The sequence below is a fragment of the Alligator mississippiensis genome, chromosome 5 (genome assembly GCF_030867095.1).
Source record: "Alligator mississippiensis isolate rAllMis1 chromosome 5, rAllMis1, whole genome shotgun sequence".
NCBI lineage: Eukaryota > Metazoa > Chordata > Crocodylia > Alligatoridae > Alligator > Alligator mississippiensis.
Window position 1 is genome coordinate 123,679,237 of NC_081828.1, and position 27,794 is coordinate 123,707,030.

At 39.3% G+C, this 27,794-nt stretch overlaps 1 protein-coding gene across 1 annotated transcript; it reads left to right on the forward strand.

Annotated features, from left to right (window-relative positions):
- Positions 1-13,724: 13,724 nt before the first annotated feature.
- INHBA (inhibin subunit beta A) lies at positions 13,725-27,074 on the forward strand (the record flags this gene model as incomplete). The annotated part of the gene is given in 2 exon segments (NM_001317146.1): positions 13,725-14,338; positions 26,064-27,074. Coding segments are annotated over 2 exon segments (1,275 nt in total). The 3' UTR covers positions 26,951-27,074.
- Between the last annotated feature and the right edge of the window lie 720 nt (positions 27,075-27,794).

Sequence of the window (27,794 nt, forward strand, 5' to 3'; positions counted from 1 at the left end):
TGAATAATGATGTCATCCACTTTCAGTGTTTTCCAAGCTTATGATTAATAAAAGAGAAGGTTTATTACAGTAACTTACTCTGAGTGGGCAAGACTGACATCAACAGCAGCTGAACAAACTGACTGGACTAAGGTTGTGTTGTTGTATTTTTCTTTCTTTAGCCATGACTAACAAGGGGCTAACAGTATCTGAGGAAACAAAGGGCCCCTGAAATGGGAAGGATCCTTCTGAATAGAAGCCACCATTTTTAGTTCTGCTGCTTAATTTTAGAACCAAATGATATTTTCCTTGACCCCCAGCATCCTCATGCCTTTTTTTTCTATTCATTACAATTATTACCGCACAACAACTTTTAATACAAGGCTGCATAAGCCCCATTTTTGGTGTCATCGGCCAGTATAGTTGCCTGGAAGTAGCAATGAAATAAAAAACTGTCTTTACAAGAAGAACTGTATATATCTTTGGAGTGTGGATTATAACAACAACAAGACTAAAAGTTAAACATGGAGTGTAGAATGCAGAGCCTCCAGTTAATCTCTAGAAGAATGCTGTGTTTAATTACATTTTCTTTTTCCAAACTGATAGAGACTTATAGAAATCCTGCCTGCTATTTAACCTTTGCAAACTTGACCTCCCTAAAATTAGACCTGGCCACCTGGAAATATTTACCAGCTGAACTAAAATGCTCTCTTGAAAGCACTGCCAGTGTAAATTGAATTCTTATCCCTGTCGAGTAACAGCACTTGCATTGTACAGCCCTGAATGTAACTCGGAGGTGCCCTGAGAAAAGGTCAGATACTTTGGACTCTTTCTATCAGGTAAACTTCTGTACATGAAGCAGGCAGAATTTGCACTGATAAAAAAGGGCACACGGTAATACCCGCAACTCCTCCTCTCTCCCCTGTGGTAATAGCATATAAACAACTCTAACTGTTATTTCTGGATATTACAATACAGTACTAAAAGTTGCCTGAGCCTGAAACTTGTATTAAATAGAGTATTAAATAGATATTCTTTCTGAATATAAATCAAGCACTCCAGTACAGAGCTTACAGTTAAGCAAATGTGTGCCACACTAATAATAATAATAATAATAATAATAATAATATGCTTCCAACTTTCACTCAAATGACCTGGGACAAATATAGAGAAGTTTCTAAATTGAACCAATGGATAATCCCAGGGGCAACATTTGAAAACTGCCAGAAGATAAGGTGAAAAAAACTTGCAAGTTATTAAATACTTCACATATCAGCTGAGTGTGTCCTAAAGATTTTCTTTTGGAGATTTTATCCAACAAAAAACCCTCTCTCTGTTGGTATTTTAAGAGTTCATGACTAGGTAGCACATAATCTACCGAGTTTGGGACTAGGGTTTAGAGACAGCTGAATCTTCTAACCTCTATTCAGCCAGTCACAAGATGGCAACCAAGGGGCAGGACACCTGTCATGGGATGGGGCTACCAATGAGGCCCTCAACAGCTTGCCAAAACTCAGTACTAGTGTAATCTGCTTTTGCATTGATGTAAGTGTGAAGCAGGCATATGAAATACAGCCATACGCAGATGTACACTATTCTACTCCAGGTTAAAGTTACCCCCTGGAAAATCAGGAGAAACTGGGCACGTTTACATGAGACATTTACTGCAGAGTTGCCTAATTAGCTCCACAGTAAACCTTTTGCATCTACACCTGTGGCCCTATTTAAGCTTCAGGAAACTAATTAACGCTGCCGCAGGTTAGTACTTGTAAATACAAGTACTATCCTGCTGAAGAGTTTTTTCATGTGCAAGAGCACACATATAGATGCTGACCTGGTTGGCTGACAAGGGTGCTTCAGCGTGGGGGGCTGTCTGCCACCTAGCCCTGCACTGAAGCACCCTCATGCCCCAGCCAGCCCCTCCGCAGCATATTGAGCCAGGTTGGAGCAGCCCCAGGTTGGCAGGCTGACTCCCCAGGCTCCCTTCTGGCTGTGGTTGTTCTGACCTGGCTTAATGTGCTGCAGTCTCAGACACACGTTCAAATGGTGCACCCAGGAGCAATAAGCTCCAGAGCAATCACAATGATATGCGCTGAAGTTTATTGCTGCATCCTAATAGCACATATAGACATGCCCACTGTCTTCCAGTGTGTGTCCAAGGCTCCAATCAATTTCATCCTGGACAGTCATTTGCTCAGTGCACATTAACTAGCTCCCCTCCTCTGTAGTGGAAAAGTGCTACAATAGCTCCCTCTGCAGGATGGTACTTTGAGAAATCTGGTCTTTTTTTTTTTCAGGGCACCAGTGCAACTTATGTGAGCGTACAAAACAAGTGTAATAGACAGTGATATTGAACATTGGTTTGGCCACATCGAGTGACTTGTTTTGTGGCCATGGACAAGTTATTTAACCTCAGTATGCTTAAACTTTCCCTAAGCCAGGGGTGGGCAAAATATGGCCTGCAGGCCCAATCTAGCCCACCAGACCATTCTATCTGGTCCCTAAAAAATTTAGAAAATGTATATTTATCTGCTCCTGCCTGCCTGTCAAAGATGACAGGAGTCAGAGGCAGCAGGGTCCAGGGGAAGCCTAAAGGACTGACCATCAAGGCCAACCCAGCCCTCCCCATCCTCAGCCCCCTCCCACCCTCACCCTCAGCCCCCTCCTACCCCTGCCCCTCCCAACCAGAAGTCTCTGCCTGCCACAGCTTTCACTGCTTCCCTGTATGCCGGCCACTACTTCTGCACCACACGGCCCCTGGTTGCACTGCTGGACTGTGGGAGCATGGGCACCATGCAGGTACCCCAGGGCCAGGAGCAGGAGGGCGTGTGTGGTTGTGTGTGTGTGTGCACACGCACATGTCCATGCAATGAGGGAGGGGAAAAGAGAAACAGAGAGAGCAATGAGAGAAGGAGAGAGCAAGAGAGTATGTAATGAGGGAGGGAGAGACAGTGTGTGTGTGTCTGTGTGTGTGCAGTGAGGAAGGGACAGAGAGTGTGAGTGTGTGTTTGTAGAGCGAGTCCCACATGCACACCCCACCATACACATGTGCCTACATCCCCCTTACACTGCCATACATGCAGACTGCCACACCTATACCCCCTCATACATCACAGCCACCCTCCCCCCACACACATTCCCCCACAAACCCCATACCCACCCACACCCCACATATCCACACACACCTACAAGCTCCCTCATCCACACCCTCCCCCACACCCCACATACCCACACACTAACAGTCCCCCACAAACCTATACCCATGTTCCCCACCCCTCCACAATATACAAGAGTAAGACTTCATTTTAAGCTATTGTGAAATCCCCTTTATGTGCACTACACAAACTCATGTCAATCAGGACAAAAATATTTTTTAAAATCAAATTAATGAATGTTGTAGATGTTCAATTTTTAGAATATAATTTGGTATTTTTCTGGTTCTGAGATGACAAACCCCCTTGCTGAAAGGAGTATTTCCAAGGGCAAGGGGAGGGACTTCTGATGGCAAAGGTCAGGGGTTAGGGGGTGGAATTTCCAGTCACAAGATGGCAACCAAGGGGCAGGACACCTGTCATGGGATGGGGCTACCAATGAAGCCCTTGACAGCTTGCCAAAACTCAGTAAGCAGTCCTCTGTTTGAAATAATTGCCCGCCACTGCCCTAAGCCAAATAAGAATAATATTTACCTATTTCACAGGGGTATTGTGAAGATTAATTAGTTAATTTTTGTGCAGCTCTCTGATGTTGTCAAATACTATGTAAGTATCAAGTATTATTACTACTTGTAGATACCAACTAGTTACTTTATTGTTTGCTTAATTTATTGGTGAGGAAGGATCCTATAAGTCAGTTTGTATGATTTTTCCTATAGTCTTCTCTGTTCTTGAATCTCCAAATGTACTTATGAACAATCTACTTTTCCTGTAAGAGCTACATTTTCACCATGTCTCTAAAAGCATCTCATATTTCTAAGTACTTCCATTTATGTGCATCAAAATCTGTATTTGTACTTGTAAATAGTTCATTACATGTGTGTAGACTGCATGGCTAATTGCCCATTTAGTCAAGAAATAATTTTGTCTCCACAAACAGAAATGGAAATTAGGTAGCTGCATGTACAAATTCTTCTCCGAACTTTCTCATGTCTTCCAGATTCAACTGTCATTCTGAAATTCCAACCCGCAGGCCTGTTTCTATTTTCAGAGTATGATGTACAGTACACTTCCCATAAATATTAAGATATTCAGCCCACACCTGCAATTCAGAAAGATAGCTCTGCAGCTACATATTGAGGGCAGCACTGCATGGTGATTCAGCTCTTAGATATGATGAGAAAGCAATCTAAAATATAAGAAAAATGTTTTCTTAATTTTTCATCTTAACCATAGTTTGACGTACTTTTTCAGATATATTGGCTGAGGAAATGTTTCCCATTGTCTGAGATCAAAGCTAACCAATAATAATAATGCTAAGTAGCTATAAAATGCTTTTTATCTTAAAACCACTAACCAAAAATGACTAGATGGTTCAGGGGCTTAGACATGAGGCATTTGGTCATAGCACTTTTCACTTTTGGATCAGCTTGAGACAGTAATGACTAAATGTCATTTCCAGACTAGCTATATGGTAGCTTGTGTGAAAATGTGTCAGTAGTCTAAGTCCATCTTCTACTGAGCAGGTGTTCAAATCATGAAAAGCACAACTTGGCAACTTTATTGACAGTCATAGAATCATAGGATCATCCAGTCCTCCTCAAGATGAATGGGCAGAGAGAATGAATTAACTTTTTAATCACTCAAGAATGGAGGTGAGGAAGGTTATGACGCTGCTGCTTCTACTGCCCTCTCTTTTGCCCTCTTAGGGCGCAGCCAGACGAGCAAAGTTATGCGGTATTTGGTGCTGAAAACATTTTCAGCCACATACTGCACAGTCTGGAGTTCTCCATGCTACAAGGGCATGCTGCCTGAGCCTGCTCTGCTCTGGGGGTTTTTCTGCTTTTTTTTTTTACCCCTGGATCACTGTGACTCAAGCTCTGGGAGGCCCCCAGAACACCAAGTAAGGCTGCTGGGGCCAGCACAGTGCTGGCTTCAGCCTCTCCTATGCCACTCGGGGCAACTTGCTGTGTGCCAAAGCACACGTAGCACAGGCATTCCCCAAGGACAAGAAGCGGCAGCACAAGGCACGCCACCGCTACTTGTCCCCGGGGAGCCAAATATCCGTGCACGTCTGGACATGCCCTTAATGTCCATATATGAGGTTGTCTATTCTGCACTGGTTGCAGGAGCTAAATTGCGATTAAGGAAGTAAAAATTAGAACTAACCAAGAAAAATTTAATTTATGAGAAACATTTGAGCATTTTATTTGTTTCATATCTTCCATGAGATACGGCTTTCCTAGATTCTTGGTTTACTGTCTTTGCATGGGCAATTTCAAAGGAGCAATTAAAAGATATGTGCATGGTCACAGTGATAAGCCTTGTTTGCACACAAAAAGCTACCTTACATCACCCCTCTCAGCAGGTCGTTCTCGGGAGTCATCAGGAGGGCATGACACCAATAAGCATATTGAAGAAAGAAAATAACTTGTTTACAAATTCATAGCTGGAGCACAAATGTTATTGAAGAACCAACATCCTAGCCAACTGGCCATCATTAGAGAATGACAACCCTAAGTTCTCCCCAGCTATCACAAGGTACCTTAAAGACGGTTTTTCATCAAACTTCCAATTTGACAGACAAAATTTTTCACCCACCAATAATACATGTACTTCTGCTTTACTGTGCATGCAAATGGGCAGTCATTAGGTAGCTATAACATGCCTTCCTAGGACAAATAGGTTGTTAAGTAGCCTAAAAGCTACAGCTGTCACTGTAATGAACTACATGTGAAAAACTGTGCCCACAAACATGAAGCTGCATTAGAAAATCATCCTTTAAGAAGTGAATAGCAAGGCAGAAGGGAGTGCTGAATGCAGTCCAGATTTGTGGACCAAATATCTATGCCAGACTTATCAAGCCAAACCTCAAATCTAAACATCCCTAGATTTTGGAAGAGTTCTGATCCAAGCCCTGATTTTAATTTTACAACTGTTCCATATATCAGAAGTAGGAGGCACAAAAATTCTGGACTTTATAATGCCTACACTTTGGGGGAATCAGATCTGCAATTAGATCTGAACTAGTCATCACAGGATCCTGAAAGTGTCCCTCTGTGGTTGGGGCATCCATAACAGAAATTAGCTTTTTAAATTCTTCACTCTCCCCTGGTGAAATCTTTTTAGATATCACCTTAGTAAACTGGAGCTATCCCTCAGTTTATTGTTCTGTAACATGACAAATATCTCAGGACTTCATGGGTTGCAGTAAGAATTCTCAATTTCACAAATGGAAAAAAACAAAGTTGAACCAATAATTAATTTAACAGTGTTCTCCCCTCATTCTTGGTAGGGGTAATAAAAACAGAATCTGGACTGCATTTAACTTTCTATTTTGATTTTTAGTTCTTTCTCAAGATATCGATAGATAGATAGATAGATAGATAGATAGATATAAATATAAAAGTTATATAAGGTATCAAGATAAAAGCTGAAAAAGCTGAACAAGAATAGGATATATATATATATATATATATATATATATATATATATATATATATATTGTGTGTGTGTGTGTGTGCGCACGTAAGTTGAACTAGAATAGCATATAATGGAGCATTAAGACACACATTCACATATTACAGTTTTCTGTGTTACGATTGTTGGCCACATTCTTGTGGGAAAAGTCAGGGGAAAGCAGTTGAGGTAGCTGAAACCCACCCCCAACACCTGGTTCTTAATTACTCATGAGCAGATCTCAAAGTGTGTCACTGTTGCTATTCTAATTGCAGTTGTAAGAGGAAGAAACTAAGTGACTGACCCAAATGTACTCGTGAGTCAGTGGCTAAGCCTTGTCCAGAACCCAGATCTTTTGATTCACTATATGGTATTTTATATTTCCCAAGGAGTGTGTTCTACAGGAAACTCTTAGCAAACACCTCAGTACTGATGCACTAAATCAACATACTTTTCCAACACTGCTAACCTTTCCATTTCTATTACCTGTCTTAAAAGGGCTACAGAACATGGAGATCCAGATTTGTCAAAGAAAAAGAGGCGATTGAATTTCCATTTTTTTTAATTGTGACTTGGCCCATATTTATCCCAAATGTAGCTGCATTGGCTTGAGTTGAATTACACAAAGAATGAGTTTGGCCCCTGTTTTCTTTGATAGGTCTGGAGTCTTAAATGATATGGTAAATTAATATGAGCGTTTAAAAAAATAATTGTAATACATCTTTAACTGTTAAAAGCTGCTCAAGCCTTTGGCTATAAACTTTTCACCTAACTTGCAAACAAACAGGATCTGCAGGCTGAGGCTTGCTCCAGAAAACTGACAATGTTTGCCAGTCTCCCTGTTTAATTTAAACCATTTGATGTGACCCTAATCACAGTCTCTTGAAGTATCTTTGAAACAAATATCACTCTATACATTCTCCACATTACAGAGCTGTTTTTCAGGAAAAATGATTAGCCCAGCAACATACTGGAGACTTACCTGCCATAAGAGAGAGAAAAGCACAGTAGGTAAGTAGGTAATGTGAACACCAAGTTCATTTGATTACTTTCCACAGTCATGATTTAATTCTGTAGTCTTTTTATACTATAATTTTTTTTTCTTTCACCCTTTGGGATGTTTTAAGCCAACACTGGCAAAAGAACATATTGTATCATTTCTTCTCAAACTAACATTTTTATGTCACCTGTTTTATACATTCATATCTCCTGGCTTTATTTTTGAGCAGAAAATGGCCATGCATGTGCTACAGCTAAAAAAACCCCATGGGCATAAAAATATCTCTTTTAAAAGAATAGCTCGTTGTTCAAAGACAGCGCTCAATTAATAGCACGGGTAGAAAGTGTAAGACACAGCTTAAGGAAAATGAACACTCTTGCTTTTCTTATTCTCAGTGTTGAAGGCAGACCCTGTTGTATAAGTATTTTTATAGTTATCTTGCTCCAAGAGATATGTCAACAACCATTATGAAATACAGGGGAGAACATGAAAGCAATTCTTTACCCCACTCTGAACTGAAGCCTTTCCTCAAATGAACTTTATTTTTTGACCAGCTCACCAATTATTATTGAAAACAGTGCTCCCCCCCCTCCCCAAGCAACACATAAGCATTAGAGCTAGTAGCAGCAGAAAGACTGTCCCTAATTGGTCAATTTACATAAAAGTGGAAACATAAAACTTCTAAATATAAGTTCCTGGCTCATCTTTTTTTTTTTCCAATTACAGTAAAATAAGGTACAACAGAATGAGATTCCAGCTGATTTGCACAGCAGTCCATGCCAATGTGTTTTCTAGTGACTGCTCTTCAAAGCAGGGACTGAGACATGCAAATATGCTTGTGTACAATTCAGGGTTCTAAAATAGCCTCTAAATCATGCAGCCGCAACTAGGTGAATAATGAAATGGCAATGGGCCACTCTGCAAGTGGCTTGTAGGATTAAAATCTACAATTAGGAAAGAGACACAGGTTGCTACTATACTAACGTTTATCTCTCTCTCCATTTCTTTTTGGGGGGTTTTCTTTTGAATCAAGCAGAAAACCAGAATATGCCTGCAAGCCAGCCTTGTAGGTCCAGCATCACTCAGATATTTTTATGTAGTTTCCTTCATTGGCACTACAGTTTGAGTTAGAAATCCCAACTGCACTAAATGAACAAAGGCTATCTGGATTCTTGAGTTGCCAAAAAAAAAAAAAAATCAAAATCAAAAGTCGCCCCCACGACCATTTGCCCTTTTGGCAAGAAGGGGTAAAAATTGAGGCAGCTCATTAATATGGCTTGACATTTCTTAATGGTAACTGGTGTGAAGGTTAGATGAGTGGGTCTTTCCAGCAGTGCTCCCAGAATACTGCCAGCAGGTGTTGCTGTAGGTACACTACATGATGACAATGAAATGAATGGACCTGGGGGTGGAGGGGAGGGCGGAGAGAAAAAGGGAGAGAGGAACGGGTGTGAAAAAAAATTAGTCATCAAAAAGTTTTCATGGTGTTTGGTAACTGTGTATCAGTTTCCTGAGGGAGTAAAGAGCATGGTCTGAAATGAATAATCTTTTCACCTACTCTATTTTCCCTCCAGAAACTTTATTACATCATATACCATATATATGTTGGTGTGTGATTCACTTGGTAGTCTAGTCTCTAATCATATACTGCATTTGAACCGCGAGTCACACCTTGTGTTGTAGAACAGAACAGCTGGGGCAGAAGGCTGCACTGCTGCAGGTATTAATGCAGTCATAGTAACTGGGTTGAGTCAAAGAGCTCACAATATTTTGGTTCTTAACCAGAAGATAATTCTCATATCCCTGCTGGCCAACCTTTCCTCTATCCATAAAACCAACATGGTGTGTGGGTTGTTGCTGAATGCATATTTGCTGCCAAATTTACAAATATGGTACGACCAGTACATAATGCATTGCAAATAAGTTGGGGATGGATACCTTTGGACATGAGGAATCCTAGTTAAAAAGTAAATTTTGCTCTTCTCTATGAAAACAGAATTTCAAGCTGCAGTGATTCCTTTGTCCAACTTTATTTTAGGGGTTAAAGTTCTTATCCTGAGAGTAAGTAAAGGGTGTGCATACTCGTGCACAATGGATGTACTTGTATCTGTTTCACTATTTCTATAGGGAAAATGCTCTTGACAGCAACTCTTGAGTCTGAATGCCACAGATTACAGGCACCTACTGACGTATGTTTTAGGAGCTCCACACCATGTGGCGGTCTGAAAACTTATTAAATGCATATTAAATCTGAAAACAAAACAATCTATCTAGTCATAAGTTTCCTAATTTTAGTCATTTTACCAAACTAGTCATGTGAATATGGCTTATATTAGAACCGCTCTCCCTCAAACCATAACCTATGCTACTTTGAACACGTCCTTGTAACAATTAGAATTGATTATTTTTAATTTTCCTTTACTGATCAATTAAAAAAAAAATCGTAGTCAAGTTATCAACAATAACAACAATAGAGAAATACAATTAGTTCAGGGCAAAAATATCTGAATGATGGAGATAGTCTTATAGCCAGTGAGTGGCTGGGATGAGTAAGGACTGTGCCCTTTGTCATAAACTGCATCACAAAAAAGCCAGCACAAATTGTACAATAGGAGAAAGATTTGGTCCCACTTTTGACCTCGCCTATGTTCTACTTTTGTACTATTCCACAGACCTCACTGGATTTACTCTTGATCTTCAGTAATGTAAGGGAGATAAAAAGCCAATCCATTTCCCCCCCGCAGCAAGTGCTAAATTCAGCATTACTTACAAGACAAACAGTAGGTGGTATTATTTATACAATAACTTTTAGATGTGTTAATCGTTTTAAAAATATGTGATAAGATCTACACATGAAGAAACACGAATCAAACAAGAGTGACATGATTAACATAATCCACATTTTTTAAACATTAAAAGCACCCCTAAATTAACAGGAAAGCAAAACTAACCCAGTAAAGAAGCATCTACACTGCAAAATGACTATGAATTAAGTTAGTTTTCCTGATTTTCCTTAAATCCAAAATGTGCAAACAGAATTTCAATTATTTTCACTAGAAAGCAGAATGAAATAAGTCACTGAGTAGTAATTAAATGTCTGACCAATATAGTGTTTCAACTAATACAATCTTACCAATGTGCCTAACCAATATAAAAAATTGAAACTTGTTTCCTTGACTCATCATGCTTGCTGTAGTTTTAAAGCTGTAGTCTTTATATGGCAAGAAGGATCCAATTTTTTTTACAATATTTGTGTCATACTACACAATTAGGAGTTTCCATCTGATAATTACCAGAAGTATGTCTCATACAGGAAAAAAGTCAACTGATGATGTAACAAGATTAACCAATGAAACACTGTGCTTCAACCCACTTACTTTTCACTGACACAGTACACACAAGAAGTACAGTATAAAGCTCCACATAAATACCAAAGAGGAACTTGAGCAGTTCTTAATGCACAATACAGCAGTCTCTAACACAGTGAGGACTAGAGAGGTAAAAAAAAATTTAATCTGATTTTTTTTCCTTTTTAAATTAAAACTTCTATCTCATTTGCATGTTATCATATGTTGTCATAGACATAGTAATGAATGTATGCATAGAAATGTATAGCATATTTAATTGTATACCTGGGTTCTAATTTATTTTATAGTTATCAGATTCATCTGGAGTTTAAAACTTAAACATAGAGGATGTTAGCCATGTTAGTCTGAAGTTAGGCAGGAGATAGAGCAGGGTGTCACCTTAGAGACTAACTGGCACAACCTTAAACATATAGGTGTCCACAATACAGTTTCTTTGTCAATATGTGCAACCAATCTAAATATTTAATTAAAAACTTGTTAATGTACAGTTCTGTTCTAGCTTGAAATCCAAAAACACCAATATGTGTAATATGTATGTGCGCACATTCATGTATGTGTGTACACAAATACATTGTGCATGTTTGTGTGTACACACATCACATATATATAATGTGCATAGCTAAGCATCTAACACTCTCAGAAGATAAGAAATGAAATATATATTCCTATAGCTGCATACTGATATACACCTACATTCTATTTTATGACAAATACTATTTTGAGAGAAGCTACATAAAATCCGTAGATAGATGTCATCTGTTTATATATCTATTTTACCTGTAAACACCTACAACCCTAAACATGGGTTTTCATTTTAGACAATCTGATCAGTGTTTTAAACCTATAGTTCTGTTTCAGATTCACTTAAAGACACTGCAATTTCAGAAGTATAGACTGTTCATGAGCTCCAAGATTTTTAGATGTATGATGGCCAGGTTTGTGTTTCAAAGTTATGTTTATAAGAATAGCTGTAGGGTTTATAACAGAAACGGTGACAGGCTGGTAAGTGAGACAGCATAGTTACTAAAGTCAGGAAAGCTCAGATGAGGGAATATTGTAGATCCTTTAAAATAGTGAAAGACTTACAAAAAGGCCTCTGGTAGGGGGACGTGGTGGGGAGTGGGGGAGAGAGGAAGCCTTGCTGTGTATAGCATTTGTAAAACTTCACTTGTTTGATCAAGTATTTCTATAGTTTTCATTTACTTTAACTTCCATTCTTTGCCCCTCCTCCCAGATCTTGTGCCTGTAGTTCTTAGGAAAATTAGAGACCTCACAAGGTTTATATTTACCAGTTATTTCTTCCACTGAAACGTGTTTGCCGGTAGTATGTTGAATTGTACTTGTCAAATAGAGGGTAAACATACCTGAAGAGCTTGTGGATGTATGAACAGGGCAGAAAGAAAGTAAAAAAGAAAGAGCAAGAGTATTCCTAAAAATATTTATAAACTTTGAAACCCAGTAGGATGAATCTCAAAAGTCTGAGGCCCAAAATCCACTGTTTTCTAACTTTCCCTTTAAAAAGTTTAAAGATGAGGACGTTTTCTAACTTTACTTCAGCTAGTTAAGACGTGGCATTGAACGAAGTGGAAAATGCTGAAGTATGTGAAATGATGTAAACAAAAAGGATAATGATTTTTAAACCTGGAGCCACATCCTCACCTGGTGTAACCTGGCATTTATCTGTTCACACTAGCCGAAGGGCTAGCTCATAATTATGAGGTGACTGTGATCACCTCTTCTGACATTACGATTTGTGTTACCTGGTTTGAATGAATGAAACAGACGTACAAAAAAAGTGCCTTCTAAGACCGATCGGTCAAATGTAGAAGACCTTTCTCAGCCAGAATCCTCATTGGCATCAATGAGGGACCTGCTTGAGTTAGGACTGACTAAAAATTGAATCGTGACTGTAGTTCTTGGTTACAGTATATCCAGTACTTTTCATCTTCAAAGCATTTTTCAGACATTGCTGGATTTAACCCCAACCCGAAATATATCTGTGATCTTACGGGAAAACAGTAGTAGGGATGTTTTTTGATGTGAGGGCAGTATTTTAACGTCATACACATATATACACAGCCCTGTCTGTTCTGTGGGATTTTCAATTCCTTGCTGCACTGTGCAGCTGTAAAATGTGTACTGTATTACAGAGCCCCCCCCCCCCCAACAAAAGTTTTCTTTTGCTCCCTTCAGATCTCTTGCCAGTGTTGATAACCTTGAGCTTTTAAAGGTGCATGGAAAAGTGGCATCTTTTCTCCTTCATTCAAAGCAGAACAATGTTCAGCTCCAAACATTAAAATTCCCTGCCTTCATCTCCCTCTCATTCACACACCATTCAACATCTCTTGCTATCCTTCTAATAGTGGACAGGGCTAAGAGCAAGGTATTTATTAAAAAGTTTAACTCTTCTCTCTCATTCATGCTGGCTCGGTTCAATTAAACTCAGGATGCTGTTGAAGAAATGAAAGAAAAGAGGAGGAATTATAGCAAGGGGGATTCAGGAAGGGGGGGAAGAGAATGAATAAAATTAAAAGTGGGAGAGATTTAAAAAAAAGGGGGGGAGGGCAGAAAACATGAGTAGTGATATTTGAAGAGAGGTGCGTGTTAGGGGAGCAATGAGCATAAGGAAGGCAGCTTGGCTGTTCCTCCCCCTTCCTAATCATAGCCTTTACTCACAGGCAAAACTCCCTCCCTCTCTCATTCACTCACTCACTTTAGGCCAATCCGTCCTCTCTCTCTCTCTCTGTCTCTCTCCTACTCTGAGACAGTCAGAACTCTTCTCCCTGACAGCCACAAACATCTACAGCACTTATTGCATTCAGAGAGGGAACCTGCATACAGAACTTCACAGAAAACTTTTTGTTCTTGTTCCAGAGAATCTGCTAAAGAGAAGGGGGAAGAAAAAAGAAAAAGAGAAAAAAAAACTGTGCGTTTAGGGGGAGGAAAAGCAGGGCCTTTTTAAAAGGGAATCACAACAACTTTTGCTGCCAGGATGCCTTTGCTTTTGAAGAGAGGATTTTTCTTGGTGCTTTGCTGGATTATAGTGAGGAGTTCCCCAACCCCAGGATCCGAGGGACACAGTTCAGTCACCAGTTGCCCATCATGTGCCCTTGCCACGCTCTCAAAGGATGTGCCCAACTCACAACCTGAGATGGTGGAAGCAGTAAAGAGGCACATACTGAACATGTTGCACTTGAGGGACAGACCTAACATCACTCAGCCAGTGCCCAAGGCAGCACTTTTAAATGCCATCAAGAAACTCCATGTGGGGAAGGTGGGAGAGGATGGCTTTGTGGAAATAGAGGATGACATTGGAAGAAGAGCAGAAATGAATGAACTTGTGGAGCAAACCTCAGAAATCATCACATTTGCAGAATCAGGTGGGTGCTAGAAAGAGAAATACTGTGAAATATCTTTCTCTGCCAGAACTGCAATGAACGTTTTCCTTCTCCCCAACAATGTGTTCTGTAAGGTTGTAGGGTAAGGATGGCAATGGGGATGGGGATGGGGAGGGAGGAGAGGGGGAGGGGGGAGGCTGAAGGAATTTGATTCTCTCTGATTTAGTCTTGGCTACAGACTGCACTTGTTAAACTCAGAGAGCCAAACAGTGAGGAAGCAATCTAACCAATCTTGAGCAGAAAGTCAAGCTGCAAAGGGGTCCTTCAAACTGTGCCAGGATGTGTGAAACCAGGGCAGTTGCATTAAAATACTGGATCACAGGGTTGATGGTGAAAGGGAAAGGGCTGCAACCTCCTGGAGCGTTTCTGAGGCAAGGGAGCTATATATTATTTTCAAAACAAACCCTTCCTTGTAAAAAATCTATCAGTAAGTATAGCATCATAAAGAACTGATTTGACTTATACAAGCGAGAGGGTGGTTTTGTTTTTTAATTAACACAGCATCTCAGGCAATAAAGTGTTGCAGTAACTGTCAGATAACTTCAATAGAACTGGGCAAGCAGTTGTAGCTGATCCAATTTGCAATGCTGACTTTTGCTTGCTGGAAAAAAGTAAGATTCTGTTTCTAAGCACTCCCTGCCCCAAAATGCATCCTTGATAAGGTGCATTTTGAACTATTTTGCTCTCCTAATTCTTCAGACTGGAAAGTTCAGATTATAGATTTTACTAACTAGTTGCTCCAAATCATATCACATGCCTATAGAAAGCAGCTGTGAAGTCCTCCTTTAAATGAGTAGGACCAGAAGTCAGTGTAAAACAGCACATATACATGTACAGGCATACACACACACACATATGTATCTACAAGTGTGTGTATATGTATGTGTGTCTGTGTGTATACACATGAATACTTATACATCTATAAGATCATCTATGTTTTCATATATGCATAGCACCTTTCTAGATAGACATGAAGTAGCTAATAACAACTCTTATAAAGATGCTGTCTAGCCAAAGCATTTTTCTTGTTGCCAAGACAGTTTTAAAAGAATGTCATTGTTTTGTTTGGTACAGCATATGGTAGGCAAAGTATGCACAGGAACTCCAAGCATTTTTGTTTAAAAGTTTGCTGCAGCAGTATAAACAATTAAGACAACACTCAGAGTTTCCAGTCCCGAAAACCTGTTGACTCAGATGTTCTGTTTGCAGGAAAACCATGCACAGAGTGTGCATGCTTTTAAGAACAGACATTCCTCCAGCTGCCCGGCGTCCAATGGTACTAGAAGCCTTTGCAATTGGTGTCCTTGTCAATGCACGTTATCAGTCCTTTCACTAGAAAAGCTCATACTTTTCTTTCCTTGTACTCTCTCCATTTCAAAGACCGAATAAAAGATGTCAATGCAAGTGGTCACTAGGACCCATTGTATTTCTACCTGTTTTAGGAGTGAGCTTTTAAAACCAAAAGTTCACTAGACTCTCTAATAAGTAGATGCCCTATCTGGCTTTCAATAGCTCTCTCTGAACAGTGAAACATGTATAGAATGAATAGTGGTTTCTGTGCACTGCTTGACTCCCAATCATTTGTAAACACATTATTGTCTCTCCTGAACCTTGACAAAGGAATTCTGAATTTGATATACGCCTATTAAATATGACACCCTTGAATTGCAACTCCAAATCCAATTGGCTCACAGAGTCACATGACCGAAGATAATCATGCCATTGCCCACAAACTGGCCAATAGTCCAGCTACCAATCTATCAGTTGAAAACTACTGAATGCTCACTCATCACCAGTTTCGTTTACAAAATGTAGAGCTATCAGTGTTAACAACAAAGCTAATTTACCATGATTTGCAGTATTCGGTTGCTCATCAGAGCATGCCTTACATGTTTGTATTCTCTTGCCTTTTCTGCTGCACTGAGGTACCCTACTTTCATGTGAGCCTTCCTCTTGCCTGGGTCTTTCTCTGAGGTGTCTTGGGTCTTTGTTGTATACCTATTAAAGATATAGTTCAGAAGAAACTGAAGCAATAACTTAAAATGTATTGCATAAATTAGATGTGCAAGAGTTGAAGCTTAAACATTGACTTTCAATAGGTGATATTGCTAGCATAGGCTCGACTGTCAGCCATTTCTTTATTTTGCTGAACACAATTTTTTTTTTGTCTATGAAAAGAACAGCCATCAAGAATACTTTGAATTTTTAATATCCAGGGATCTCAAAGTGCTTTACATGCACCAGTGATTTAATTAAGCCTGAAACCCACTCTCACTAACACGGGCTCATTTGTAAAGATGGATGTCACATCCTAAAATGGCATTATTTACTTTGTTGCCTCAGTTTCCTTATATGTGCAAAGAGAATTCAAGTGATTTGCCTAAGGTCAGAAAATATGGATGTGGGGAAAAAAAAATCAGGAACAGAACCTAGATCCCTGAGCAATCCTCAACGGCTGTAAGAATTAGTAAGCGTATATACAGTAAAAATCTACAACATTAAGGTATGAGAATAAATGTGCCATCTTCTTATCATCTTAGTATCAACCTCACTTCTCTTACTAGAAACAAACATCAGGTAAAAAGAGATGATTGAAAAAAACAATTAACATAAATAGGAACATGTCACTTAATGTTATTTCATATAAATGCTGATGGAAAAAGGAAGTTGTATTTAGATCTTAGCTGATTTGAGTATGACCTGACATAATCCTGTCATCCCTTATTCTGTCAGGAATCATGTTGTCTTTTCATATGCACTGCCATAAAAAATAGCATTTCCTTTTCCCCAGGTACTGTCTTCTAGCAGTGAGATATACAAAAGGAATACAGTGCATAGACATACATTATTCAGTACATCTACTCTATGGTTTAAAAATATCTTTGGAGTAATATTTTATAATAGAAAAAAACTAAAATGCAAAATGATAGAAAATGCAGATGAATGGGGGAAAGAAGGTAAATATACTGAATTCATCTATAGCACAGGTATTTCCATATCCATGAGATCAGCAGATTTCTTGGCAGGTATTTTTTACAGCTACAATTCTAGGCAGATCTTTGAAAAACTAATGACCAAGAGTATTGGACAAAGGTTTACAAAAGCACCCTACTGTCCTTTGGCATTCTAACAAGTAAAACATGAAAATGATTTTTCTACTTACATATCAAGCTAAGATTACTAACTGAGATTAGTTCTGCTGTGAGCGCAGCTCTGCCAAAACTCTGTGGCTTACTTCAAGGTCTTAAAAATTGTCTTTTGAGGAGAGGGGTCATACATGTTCTTGACAAGCAAAGCCAACAAGTTTCCATTACTTAGATAGCCAACGCTCATAAAATCTACTGACTCCCTTATTATATACAGTAGATAGCTTGTTAAACAGGTCTGAGATATTGCCATGTATGTATGATCCTGGCATATAAACTAGTAATGAAATGGGTAGCTAATGTCAGCCCCTGAGGAGGAGAAGGGAGCTATATGGAGGAAGCATGAAATCCCAAAGCTCATCTTTAGACATGTGTCAAGAATAAATGAGAACTGCGATAGCTTTATATCGCTTTTAACTTTTTGCATCATGTCGTATCTATTTCAAGAGTGAACTGGCTTGACAATAAAGATTAAATTGTATCTTTTCCTAGAAAGAAAGGAAGCCCTGCCATTCCTGGCAAGGTTTTGGAGGAGGGAGGAAAGGGGCAGGTCACTTCTCCTTCTTTAAATTATTCCATCAATTGTCTTTTTAAAGGACCCTTATTTAGGGGTACATTTTCCTTTGCTGAACAATGAAACACGCAGTAGCCACAAGAGGGCACACTCCAAAGGCTTTTAACCTTCCTGCAAGCTGCTATTTTACCTAATTGGATCCTGAATCCTAGAGATCTTTGTGCTTATCTGTAGCTTCTCTGAGTGGAGCTCTTGTTTCTCTCAGATAGTTTAAAAGGCAGAAATTTGCTGGAGTGGAAGACTACAAGTAAAATAATGCAGTGTAAGGAAATAGGCAAAGAGAAATGGGGGGAAAGATAAAACTGATAAACTGCTGGATGCCAAAGAAATCTGGAGAGATCAAAAGTGATTTTTTTTCTATACAGACACTGAGAAATGTGACCGTGAATCATCAGCTGAGCTGATTTTGTCGTGTCTTTTTTTAATGCAGTCTCCTTGGCTTTTGGAAAACAAGTCTCTTTCCCCTTGATTTTGTTTTTTGCTATGGCATACTTTATCAAAAACTTCAAGTTTAACAAATGAAAGCAAGTTACTTCCATGAGAGGAAAACCATGCTTAATCAATCTGTTTTATTGAAACAAAATCAGAGGTATCTCCAAGGGCCGGTTTGTTTACGAACAATTAAAGAAAATGCAGACAGATCCAAGAAGGTGGGAATTCATTTAGAAAAGATATCAGAGAGAGAGAGAGAGAGAGAGAGAGCGTGCACCCAGTTGCATGCGTGTGTGTGTCCAGATATGCATGCATATGTAGTGTCTGCAGCAGAATGCACATATTTGCCTGTATGTATGCAAATGTATGCATGCGTCCATATCTATATACATGCGATAAAGCATGCATTCTTTGCAAATGTATATGCATATACGTGTGCAACACATTCACATGTGCGCTTTGATATATGTATGTGCATATTTATCCATATTAAATGTCTGTGCACATTCCAATGCATGCCATTATCTATACGGACTCATGTATGCCTTTGTGCGTAAATGTGCACGCAGATACGGGTAGAATATTCTTATATGTGGATATGTGGATTTGGAGGTGTAAAGGCAATTTTGTTTGCATCAACAGAGCTTTGGAAAATGTGTTTTGGGGTCAAATCCTAACTCATTTGAGGGCAGTAGATTTTTTGCTATTCACTTCAGTGAGCTGGGGATGTGGCTGTTAATGCACAAAAAATGTAATATTTTCCTGAAAGCATAGAGGTTGCTTCCAACCATTTTACTTCATGTTAGAAATTGAAACTGCATTAACAATGCAAGAAAATGCTGCCTGCAAAATAAGGAACCCATTATAATTTAACATTACAGAAACGTTGCTGTGGGAATTGCCTTTAAACATTTCTTCAGCTATTTTAGATGTACAAGTGATTTCTTAATTTTAAAAATATATATTTGTAAGTGATGTAAGGGAGGAACTTCAGATCTAGTGAGGTAACTAAGGCGGTGGGTATAAATTGTTTCCCTTATGGACAATAAGTACCATGTTAATTTCTGACAAAATACCAGATCAAAGTCATTGGGCACTAGAGTGGTATTTACTCAAATTCCAAATGGCCTGACCTTGACTGTACCTGTTTGATTTGCCTTTCCATGAATAACTATATAAATAGATAGTGTGTGTGGCAGGGGGAGGGGGGGGGTTCCCCATGAATCTTTGGAAATGGCTGTTCTTGCAAATACCTACATGACTTGAAAAACAAAGGTTGTGAGAAGGAAGATAAAGTATTTGCAACTTTCCGATAACTGCTGCTCCCTTCTTTACTAGCTATAGCCGCCAAATCAAGGAGCAGAGGCAGAACTGTGCAACTTTGGTGACCAGTGACATATAAGAAACCATGAATATTTTGAGCAAATCATTTGTGAGTGACCCATAGGTTGAAATAGGTTCATGTGAAGTGCTGCTGCATAACCATAAGTAATGAACAAATTTGCTTAGGGATAATTGGCAGACAGTAACAGGGCTAAATTCACTGGATAAATTGCATGCTGTGAACAATTCATCTAGTTCTAGCAGTCACTCATTAGTAAACATTTTGAGCAATTACCTCTCAATAACCGCACTCTTCTTCTCACTCCTTTTAGAAGAACCTTGCTAGAAACCTATTTCTTTTTCTCTGTCTCCTGGGGAACGATAATGAGGAGTAAAGAGAAGGATGCTTTTCAAAACAATTACATATTGGCACACTGTACAAATGCCCCCAAATGAAAAAAACCCAGGCAGTAGTAAAGTTAGCAGCTTTAAAAAACAAAAAAAGCTTTCTTTGTATGGAAAAAGAAGTTCACTTACAGTAGAACATAAAAACTACTCAAAATTAAACGGCTATGAAGAATGGATATTTAAAGCAACAGTGCCTTTATATATAGCAAGCATTTTTCTAAGGTAAAACTGAATGCTGTATATTAAGAGAAATTAAGAATAAGCTTTACTATAAAGGTCAAAAGTATAATCAATGTAATTTTGGGGAAAAAGCATCCTTTTTATAACAAGGGAGAGGGGTGAGCGGTAAGAAAGACACAATCTGGCTTTTAATAATATGATAAACTTATCATATTATTTAAAAAGGAGCTTCTCAAATCTATAGTTTTAGCCCTATCTGTGCAGGTGTATATAGCCCAAACAGTACCCAGTGTTGATCCTAGTGTCAATCCCAAGTAAATAGGTTTTGGTGGAATATGAAAGGACTGAAATTCAGTAGAACCAAGGGAAGGAGGCATGAGCCTCAGAGTCTACTTCAGCACCAGGTGTCTCCTAGCTTCTATTTTGAGACCTCAGAGTGAATTGTGAATGTTGCACTGATGCTCAAAACAGGCAAGATTGGCCTTCGATGATCCACCAAATCCCTGGAGACACAGGCTATATACCCTGTTGGTGTGTGACCTGCCCAAAGTCCCTCTACATTCCTTTGGTGGAAGTCAACCACAGAAATCAATTCTGTAGCCGGCAGAACATTCAGAGTCCCAATACACAATTTTTTTCAGCAGTTTGCATCCTTCTGCAGTGGAAAGAAATGATGCCTTCTGTGGTAGGCCACTGAACACTGATACGAGCAGCCTCACATCACCCTTTAACCATTTGCAGCTGGGCAGTTGCAGTAGCTGTCATATGCTCAGGTTTTGGTCTTTAAAAGTGTGCAAGCAATATTGTAGTTAATAAGAGATATTAGCACACTCCTGTTAAAATGCTAAATAGTGTTAGTTATATTCCTTCTGACTGAATAATGTCTTCCTTATAAAGGATATTTTAATATATATATTTCATTATAAAGCAATCTAAAAATCCATTTTTAAAATTTTATGTAGCAAGCATAAACTAAAAATAAAATGGAATTTTAAACTAAAAATAAAATGGAATTTGCATATTTTAGAGTTTCTTCACAATATTTACCAATATGTTTAGGTTGGTAGAAGATGCCCCTTAGAATCACTGTCTTCTTTCTGGGATAGGCTGGCTTGGGTATTGCAATATAGATGTGGTTTCAGACAAAGATTTCCCTGAAGTTTGAGAGGAGAGAGATGGGGAAGAGTCAGTTCCAGCATTCCAGAATAAGACTGTCTTCTGTCTCTCTCTCCCTGTCCCTCTCTCTCCCTTCTGAGGCATTTTCTATTATTATGATAACAGGACCCACAATTCAGGCAATATTCTTGATTGTAAGAAGTGAAGTGCTGAAGCCGCCAATGTGGGACTTTAGGCTTTTCTACATGAATCAGGCAGGAGGAGCAGGACGTTGGGAAACGGGCAGAACATCTTGAAAAGCAGCCATGGCAGATGAAGGAATACAGTAAAGGGATAATGAAAGTACTGCTAGGTGCTTTTCACAAAATGATATCACCCAAAGGGTTCAGTGAATTTCCAGTTATCAGGGAGTATGCAGCATGCTTTTTTCAACAGAAGATTATATATGCAAGCAGCATACCTTTCCAAAGCATAATGTAAGGTTTTCAATTGAAGCCAAAAGGACAGGTGACTGAAACAGAGTAAAATTGAAAAAAAACAAATGACCCTGAAATCTATAATTTTGAAACACCCAGGAAAGAATTCAGCTCATGATATCCATAGGCCTTTTTATCATAAAAAATCTTCTGCTATACAGTGAATTCATAGCAGACCAAAACCTAAGGTCTTAATTACATTCTTAGCTAGACAGAACTCTTACTGATTTCAGTGGGTGTTTGCCTGACATGATGAATTTTTGAAAACACTGAATCAGGACCTTACGTTTTTCACCATACGTTCCTTCCCAGATGCTGCTTATACAATATCACAATTAACTGATTCTGAATGCGGGATGAATTCAAAAGAGTTCTGATTTTTTTCTTAACACTGACAGTCTTAATTCTCCCTTCTCCCTTCTCATCCCCAGCTTACTGAGAAAGACAGAATTCTTTCTATGCTATAAAATATTTTTAGTTAAATTATGAGGGCTTTAGGACTACATGAAGGATTTGCCTTATCCTTTGTAGTCCTTTGACCCTCTTTCATTTGCCATTCCTTAGAATTTCTATCCATTATTTGTGTATGAAACTATGTGTAAATAATTTTGGTGACACTGTTATTGCTTTAGAATGGATCTTGTGTTAATTTGCAGTAGTTAAGGAATGGGGTTGTGCAAAAGCAATGCAAGTCTATTCAAGTACTTAAACTATGTAGCTCTAATTACTATCACTAGTGAATAATTCAACTTGCTGAATTACACGAGCATGTGAAAAACTACTTTAAAAAGATCTAGAGATCCTGGGCAAGATCAGATTTATTTGCTATGCACAAATGGGAATTAAGAGGAATTTAACACTTAATTTCCCAAGACTGATCCAAACTAGTTTAGCAACTCCAAAAACTCTGCTTAAGTCCCTCAAGGGACTTCCACTGGTATGAGGAGTTTGAGAAGGCCTTGCTGTTGCTGCCAGTCTAGTGGGTAGAGCATTCACTTTAACCTGGGCGCCCTGAAGGAGTTCAAAACCACTTCTCCCACTTCCCAGGAGAGCACCATAACCACCAGGCTATAAGATTAGCGAGGTTAAGGAACCTAGCACCACACCTCTGGGGAGTCAAGAGGGACAAGAGTGCAAGTGTCATGGGATCAGAAGGATAAGAAAAAAGAGGGAGCCGGATTCTGTAGCCTAGTGGTTTCAGCACTTCCTGGCAGCACTTCCATCTCCCTTCTTACTTGTTCCCAGCATTTTCTATTTTTTATTTTTTTGTATGATACTCAGCCATTGGTTGAAAAACAGATATTATGCTGGCAGAAACTAGTGGAATCCAGGACTCTTCTCTTCCAGGGAGAATCCTCATCACTGAGTCAAAATGTCACATTCCCTTGCTTCCTCTCCCTCTGGCCCCATGACTCTTTCCTTCTTGGCTGCACAGTGAACCAGCTTCAACAAGAAGCCTGGAGTTTGCTCTCACACAGCCTAGCTCATAGCCTTGTGTTTAGGGCACTCTCTTAAGAAATGAGAGACGTGATACTTCCAGGTTTTGGTCAGCCTAGAACCCAAGTTTTCCTTTACCTGCACAACTGCTCTAACCACTAGACTACCGAGCACAAGGCAGACAGTTCAAAATGCAGAGCAGGCATTTGAACTGAATTGAGGTGCCCAACACAGAACGTGGAGGGAGATACTATTTATATGCTAAGGTACAACATGGTCTCACGTCTGCTCTAAGTGCTGTGCTCAGAAAGGCAGGCATGTGATAAAGGGTATGTTTACCATACATCTTAAAGGCCACTAAGAATTTTTTTTACGTTCAGATCCAGAATTTTGAGGTTACATTTTGGTTTGGATTCAGCTGATTTCAGATCAAGTTTAAGCCTAGCTGTCAATACTTCCACATTCCTAAGATATCTACACCTACAGTTTATATATCTATGTAGATATATCTATTTATATCACAAGCCTTCTGCTCTAATACAGCAGTTAGTTTTGCCATTATTTAACTTCCAGAATGGAAGCACGAGCACCAACTCTGAAGCAGCAAGAAGGTCCATATCATCACCTTTCAATCACTATTGAGTGACACTGTCATTCTAAAAATATTTACAACATGTCAAAGTATTTGTCAGCTTGCATGGCCTCTTTCTCGACCTCTTTGACCTCTTTTTACCAAAGCTTTCATTTCATTAAGAGAGAAAGGCTACGGCTTTGTAGGAAGTACCCCACTCCTTGTTTAATTCCATGAGAATCACATTTAACCTCCTTTGGAGACAGGTATCATCAAAGTCCATGGGAAACAGTTAACACAAGCCATGTGTTTTCCTATCCCATTGACAGTTTAAGGCTACAGTTTCACACTCTCACTTGGAAGGAAAACAAAACCAAAACACTGTGCCCTTGGCCATTTGAATTTAGAAACGACTGTCTCTTTGACCTGGGAATTCCACCTAGAGAAGCTAAACGTCTCAGTGGCACTTCACAGAGAACGAAAGCAGGAGGCTGATTTGAGGGCCATGCAGCATGCACAGAGGTTTTAGAGCAGGAACTCCAGTTCTTTCAATTGGGTTTCTTTGTGGCCATAAGTGAGCCCTTTATCCTCTGTCTCAGTTTCCCCATGGGTAAAATGGGGCTATAAAGCCTTTTTGTGAGAATTAGTTAGTTAATATTTCAAATCCTTGGAGAGCAAAAAGATAATGCAACCTTGCTAATGTAGTATCACTTGTCACATGTTCTTTCTCGTGTATTGGTTCTATCATGTTGCTTTTGATCAGCCATTGACTTTTGATGGGCAAAACTAATATCCTGCCTAGTGTCACATATTGCCACAGTATGGAACGGCATGCTGCTCAGTACAAATAAGGGGTTCAGAACCCATCCCGATTTATTGAAGTTAGGCATTCATCATTTCCAAGACTGTGCCCCATCTATCCCGCTGCCTGCCATACTGAAAACACATAGCCCTTTTTTCCCTGGAGCATTGGAATTTTCCCCTGTCTAAAAAAATATCTAGCTTCCTTACAAATTAGAATGCCACAGACTTAAAAAAAGAAAAGAAAACCTCCTCTCTTTAAACCCCCCCAGCTAATTCATTCTCTCTCAACTTCTTCACGCTCTAGTGATCAAATAATAAAAACAGCCCTCATTATTCATTTCAACTTCTGCCAGGGATATGAAGTCTGTATCAAAGAAACTCCCCCTCACCATTATAATTATCATCACTGACATCTCAGCAAGTTTATACATCTATGCCAAAGAACCCTCCCCATAAATATGCAGTTTTTCCTTAGCTCATTTCTCAGTGGATTTACCATTACTATAATCACAAAGAGCAGAGTGTGTTAAATTAAGAACAGAATCTATAGCTAGTATTCCACAGAAGGAAGAATTTGCTTACTGCAGAACACAAAACCATGCCTGAAAACCTCTTGATGCTAGCAGTGATATTTCAGTATTTCTAGGTTTTTGAAGCTAATGACACTATAACATCTTCATAAAGAATAATGCTAATTTACATAAGGAAAGACCAGAGGCTAAATCCTTCCCCCTCACTTCAATCAATGGCAAAACTCCCAAAGACTTATGTGGGGATGGAACCAACTCCCAAATCCTGATTACAAAGCACAGATTTGTATGTGTGTTAAATATTGTTATGAATGATATTTACAGGAGTTTCTTCCCATTTGGGTTAACAGTAATAAAAAATGACAGGTAAACAAAATGAATCTCTAGCCAGCCATTAATGCCCGTTTGCCATGAAACACTCTACATGAATAAATGTACAAGATTATTTCTATCATGGTACAATGCTGCCATTGGAGTTTTATACTGGAAAATAAGTCAGGCAGTAAAAAAAAAAATGACCAGAGCAAAAAAAGTAAGTAGCATTGGAAGAGAAAGGGAAGAAGATGGGGTGGGTGGTAAAGGTTATAATGGAAAATAGGGAGTATCTAATATTAAATATAATGTGAGCAATTTTATTCTGATGGTGGAAAAAACCCCAAAAAACAAACCCTGTATTAATTGGTTCTTCTGATATGTTTTATTTACTTCAGGCACACCCAAGAGAACATTGCACTTTGAGATATCCAAGGAAGGCAGTGAACTATCAGTAGTGGAGAATGCTGAAGTGTGGCTCTTCCTGAAAGTCTCTAAGGCCAACCGGAGCAGAACAAAAGTGACCATCCGACTATACCAGCAGCATCGTCAGCCCAAAGGCAACTCTGAAGGGGCAGAAGAGGTGGAGGATGTGGGGTTGACAGGTGAAAAGAGTGAGACTCTCATTTCTGAAAAGGCAGTGGACACCCGTAAAAGTACCTGGCATATCTTCCCTGTCTCTAACAGTGTGCAACACCTCCTGGACCAAGGCAAGAGCTCCCTGGATGTGCGGATTTCCTGTGACCAGTGTCAAGAGACTGGTGCCAGCCTGGTGCTAATGGGCAAGAAGAAGAAAAAGGAAGATGATGGGGAAGGGAAAGAGAAGGAAGCTGGAGAATCTACTGGAGAAGAGGAGAAGGAACAATCCCACAGACCATTCCTGATGATGGTTGCCCGGCATTCAGAGGACCGCCAGCATAGACGACGGAGACGGGGCTTGGAGTGTGATGGCAAGGTCAACATCTGCTGCAAAAAGCAGTTCTTTGTCAGCTTCAAGGACATTGGATGGAGTGACTGGATCATAGCACCCACAGGTTACCATGCTAACTACTGCGAAGGTGAGTGCCCCAGCCATATAGCGGGCACCTCTGGCTCATCATTGTCTTTCCACTCCACTGTCATCAATCATTACCGAATGCGGGGCCACAGCCCCTTTGCCAACCTCAAGTCCTGTTGTGTGCCGACCAAGCTGCGGCCCATGTCCATGTTATACTATGATGATGGACAGAACATCATTAAAAAGGACATTCAGAATATGATTGTGGAGGAGTGTGGCTGCTCATAGATTCATATATGAACCCCGAGAGCCTTCTCCTACTGGTGAGGAGAGAATTAAAAAAAACATAGAAGAGGAAAGACCTGACATGGCATAACCTTTCTGAATAAAACAATCAAATATAATTTGAAAAGAAAAAAAGGACAAGACCCAGAGTTCAAAAAATAACCCTCAAGGCAGACGAAGGAAGAAAAAGAAAAGTATAATTAACCAAGGCTTGAATGAGAAACGTTTGAATGGCAGTATGGGGAGGGACAATCCCTTCCTTTCAATATACTCCATATTTTATTATATAGTATATTAAACACTATTTGTAACAAGGGGGATTGTTTTCCCTTCCATAGTTACCCACCTGTTCAAGCCGTGGTAGCAGCTTGCCTAACCTGCAGCAATTTGGACTCTGAGTCCAAAATGGCATTGAAATAAATTCCTAGAAAAAGCCATGTGTATGAACACTACATTCACTGGCACTTTCCCCCCGCAACTTACTAAAGACATAAGTGTGTGTGTACTGTTTCCATATAGGTGTGTTTCTGTGTGTGTATATATAACTGTATATATATATATATATGCACACACATACACACATAGACATGTGCACACAATACACACACATATACATATCTTGGTAAAGGGACAAGATTGCGCAGGTGTACACACCTTCATCTTCTGCACTACATTTGCAAAAAAGAAAAAGAAGAAAGAAGAAAAGAGAAGAGAAAAAATAAAAAGAATGAAAGAAAGAATACAAAGTTACATTTCGTAAAGGTGCTTACGTTAGAACTATGCAACCTAGTTGGTTTAAAACTGTTTACCTGAGAAAGAAAAAAGAAGAAAGACTTTTTTTTTAAAT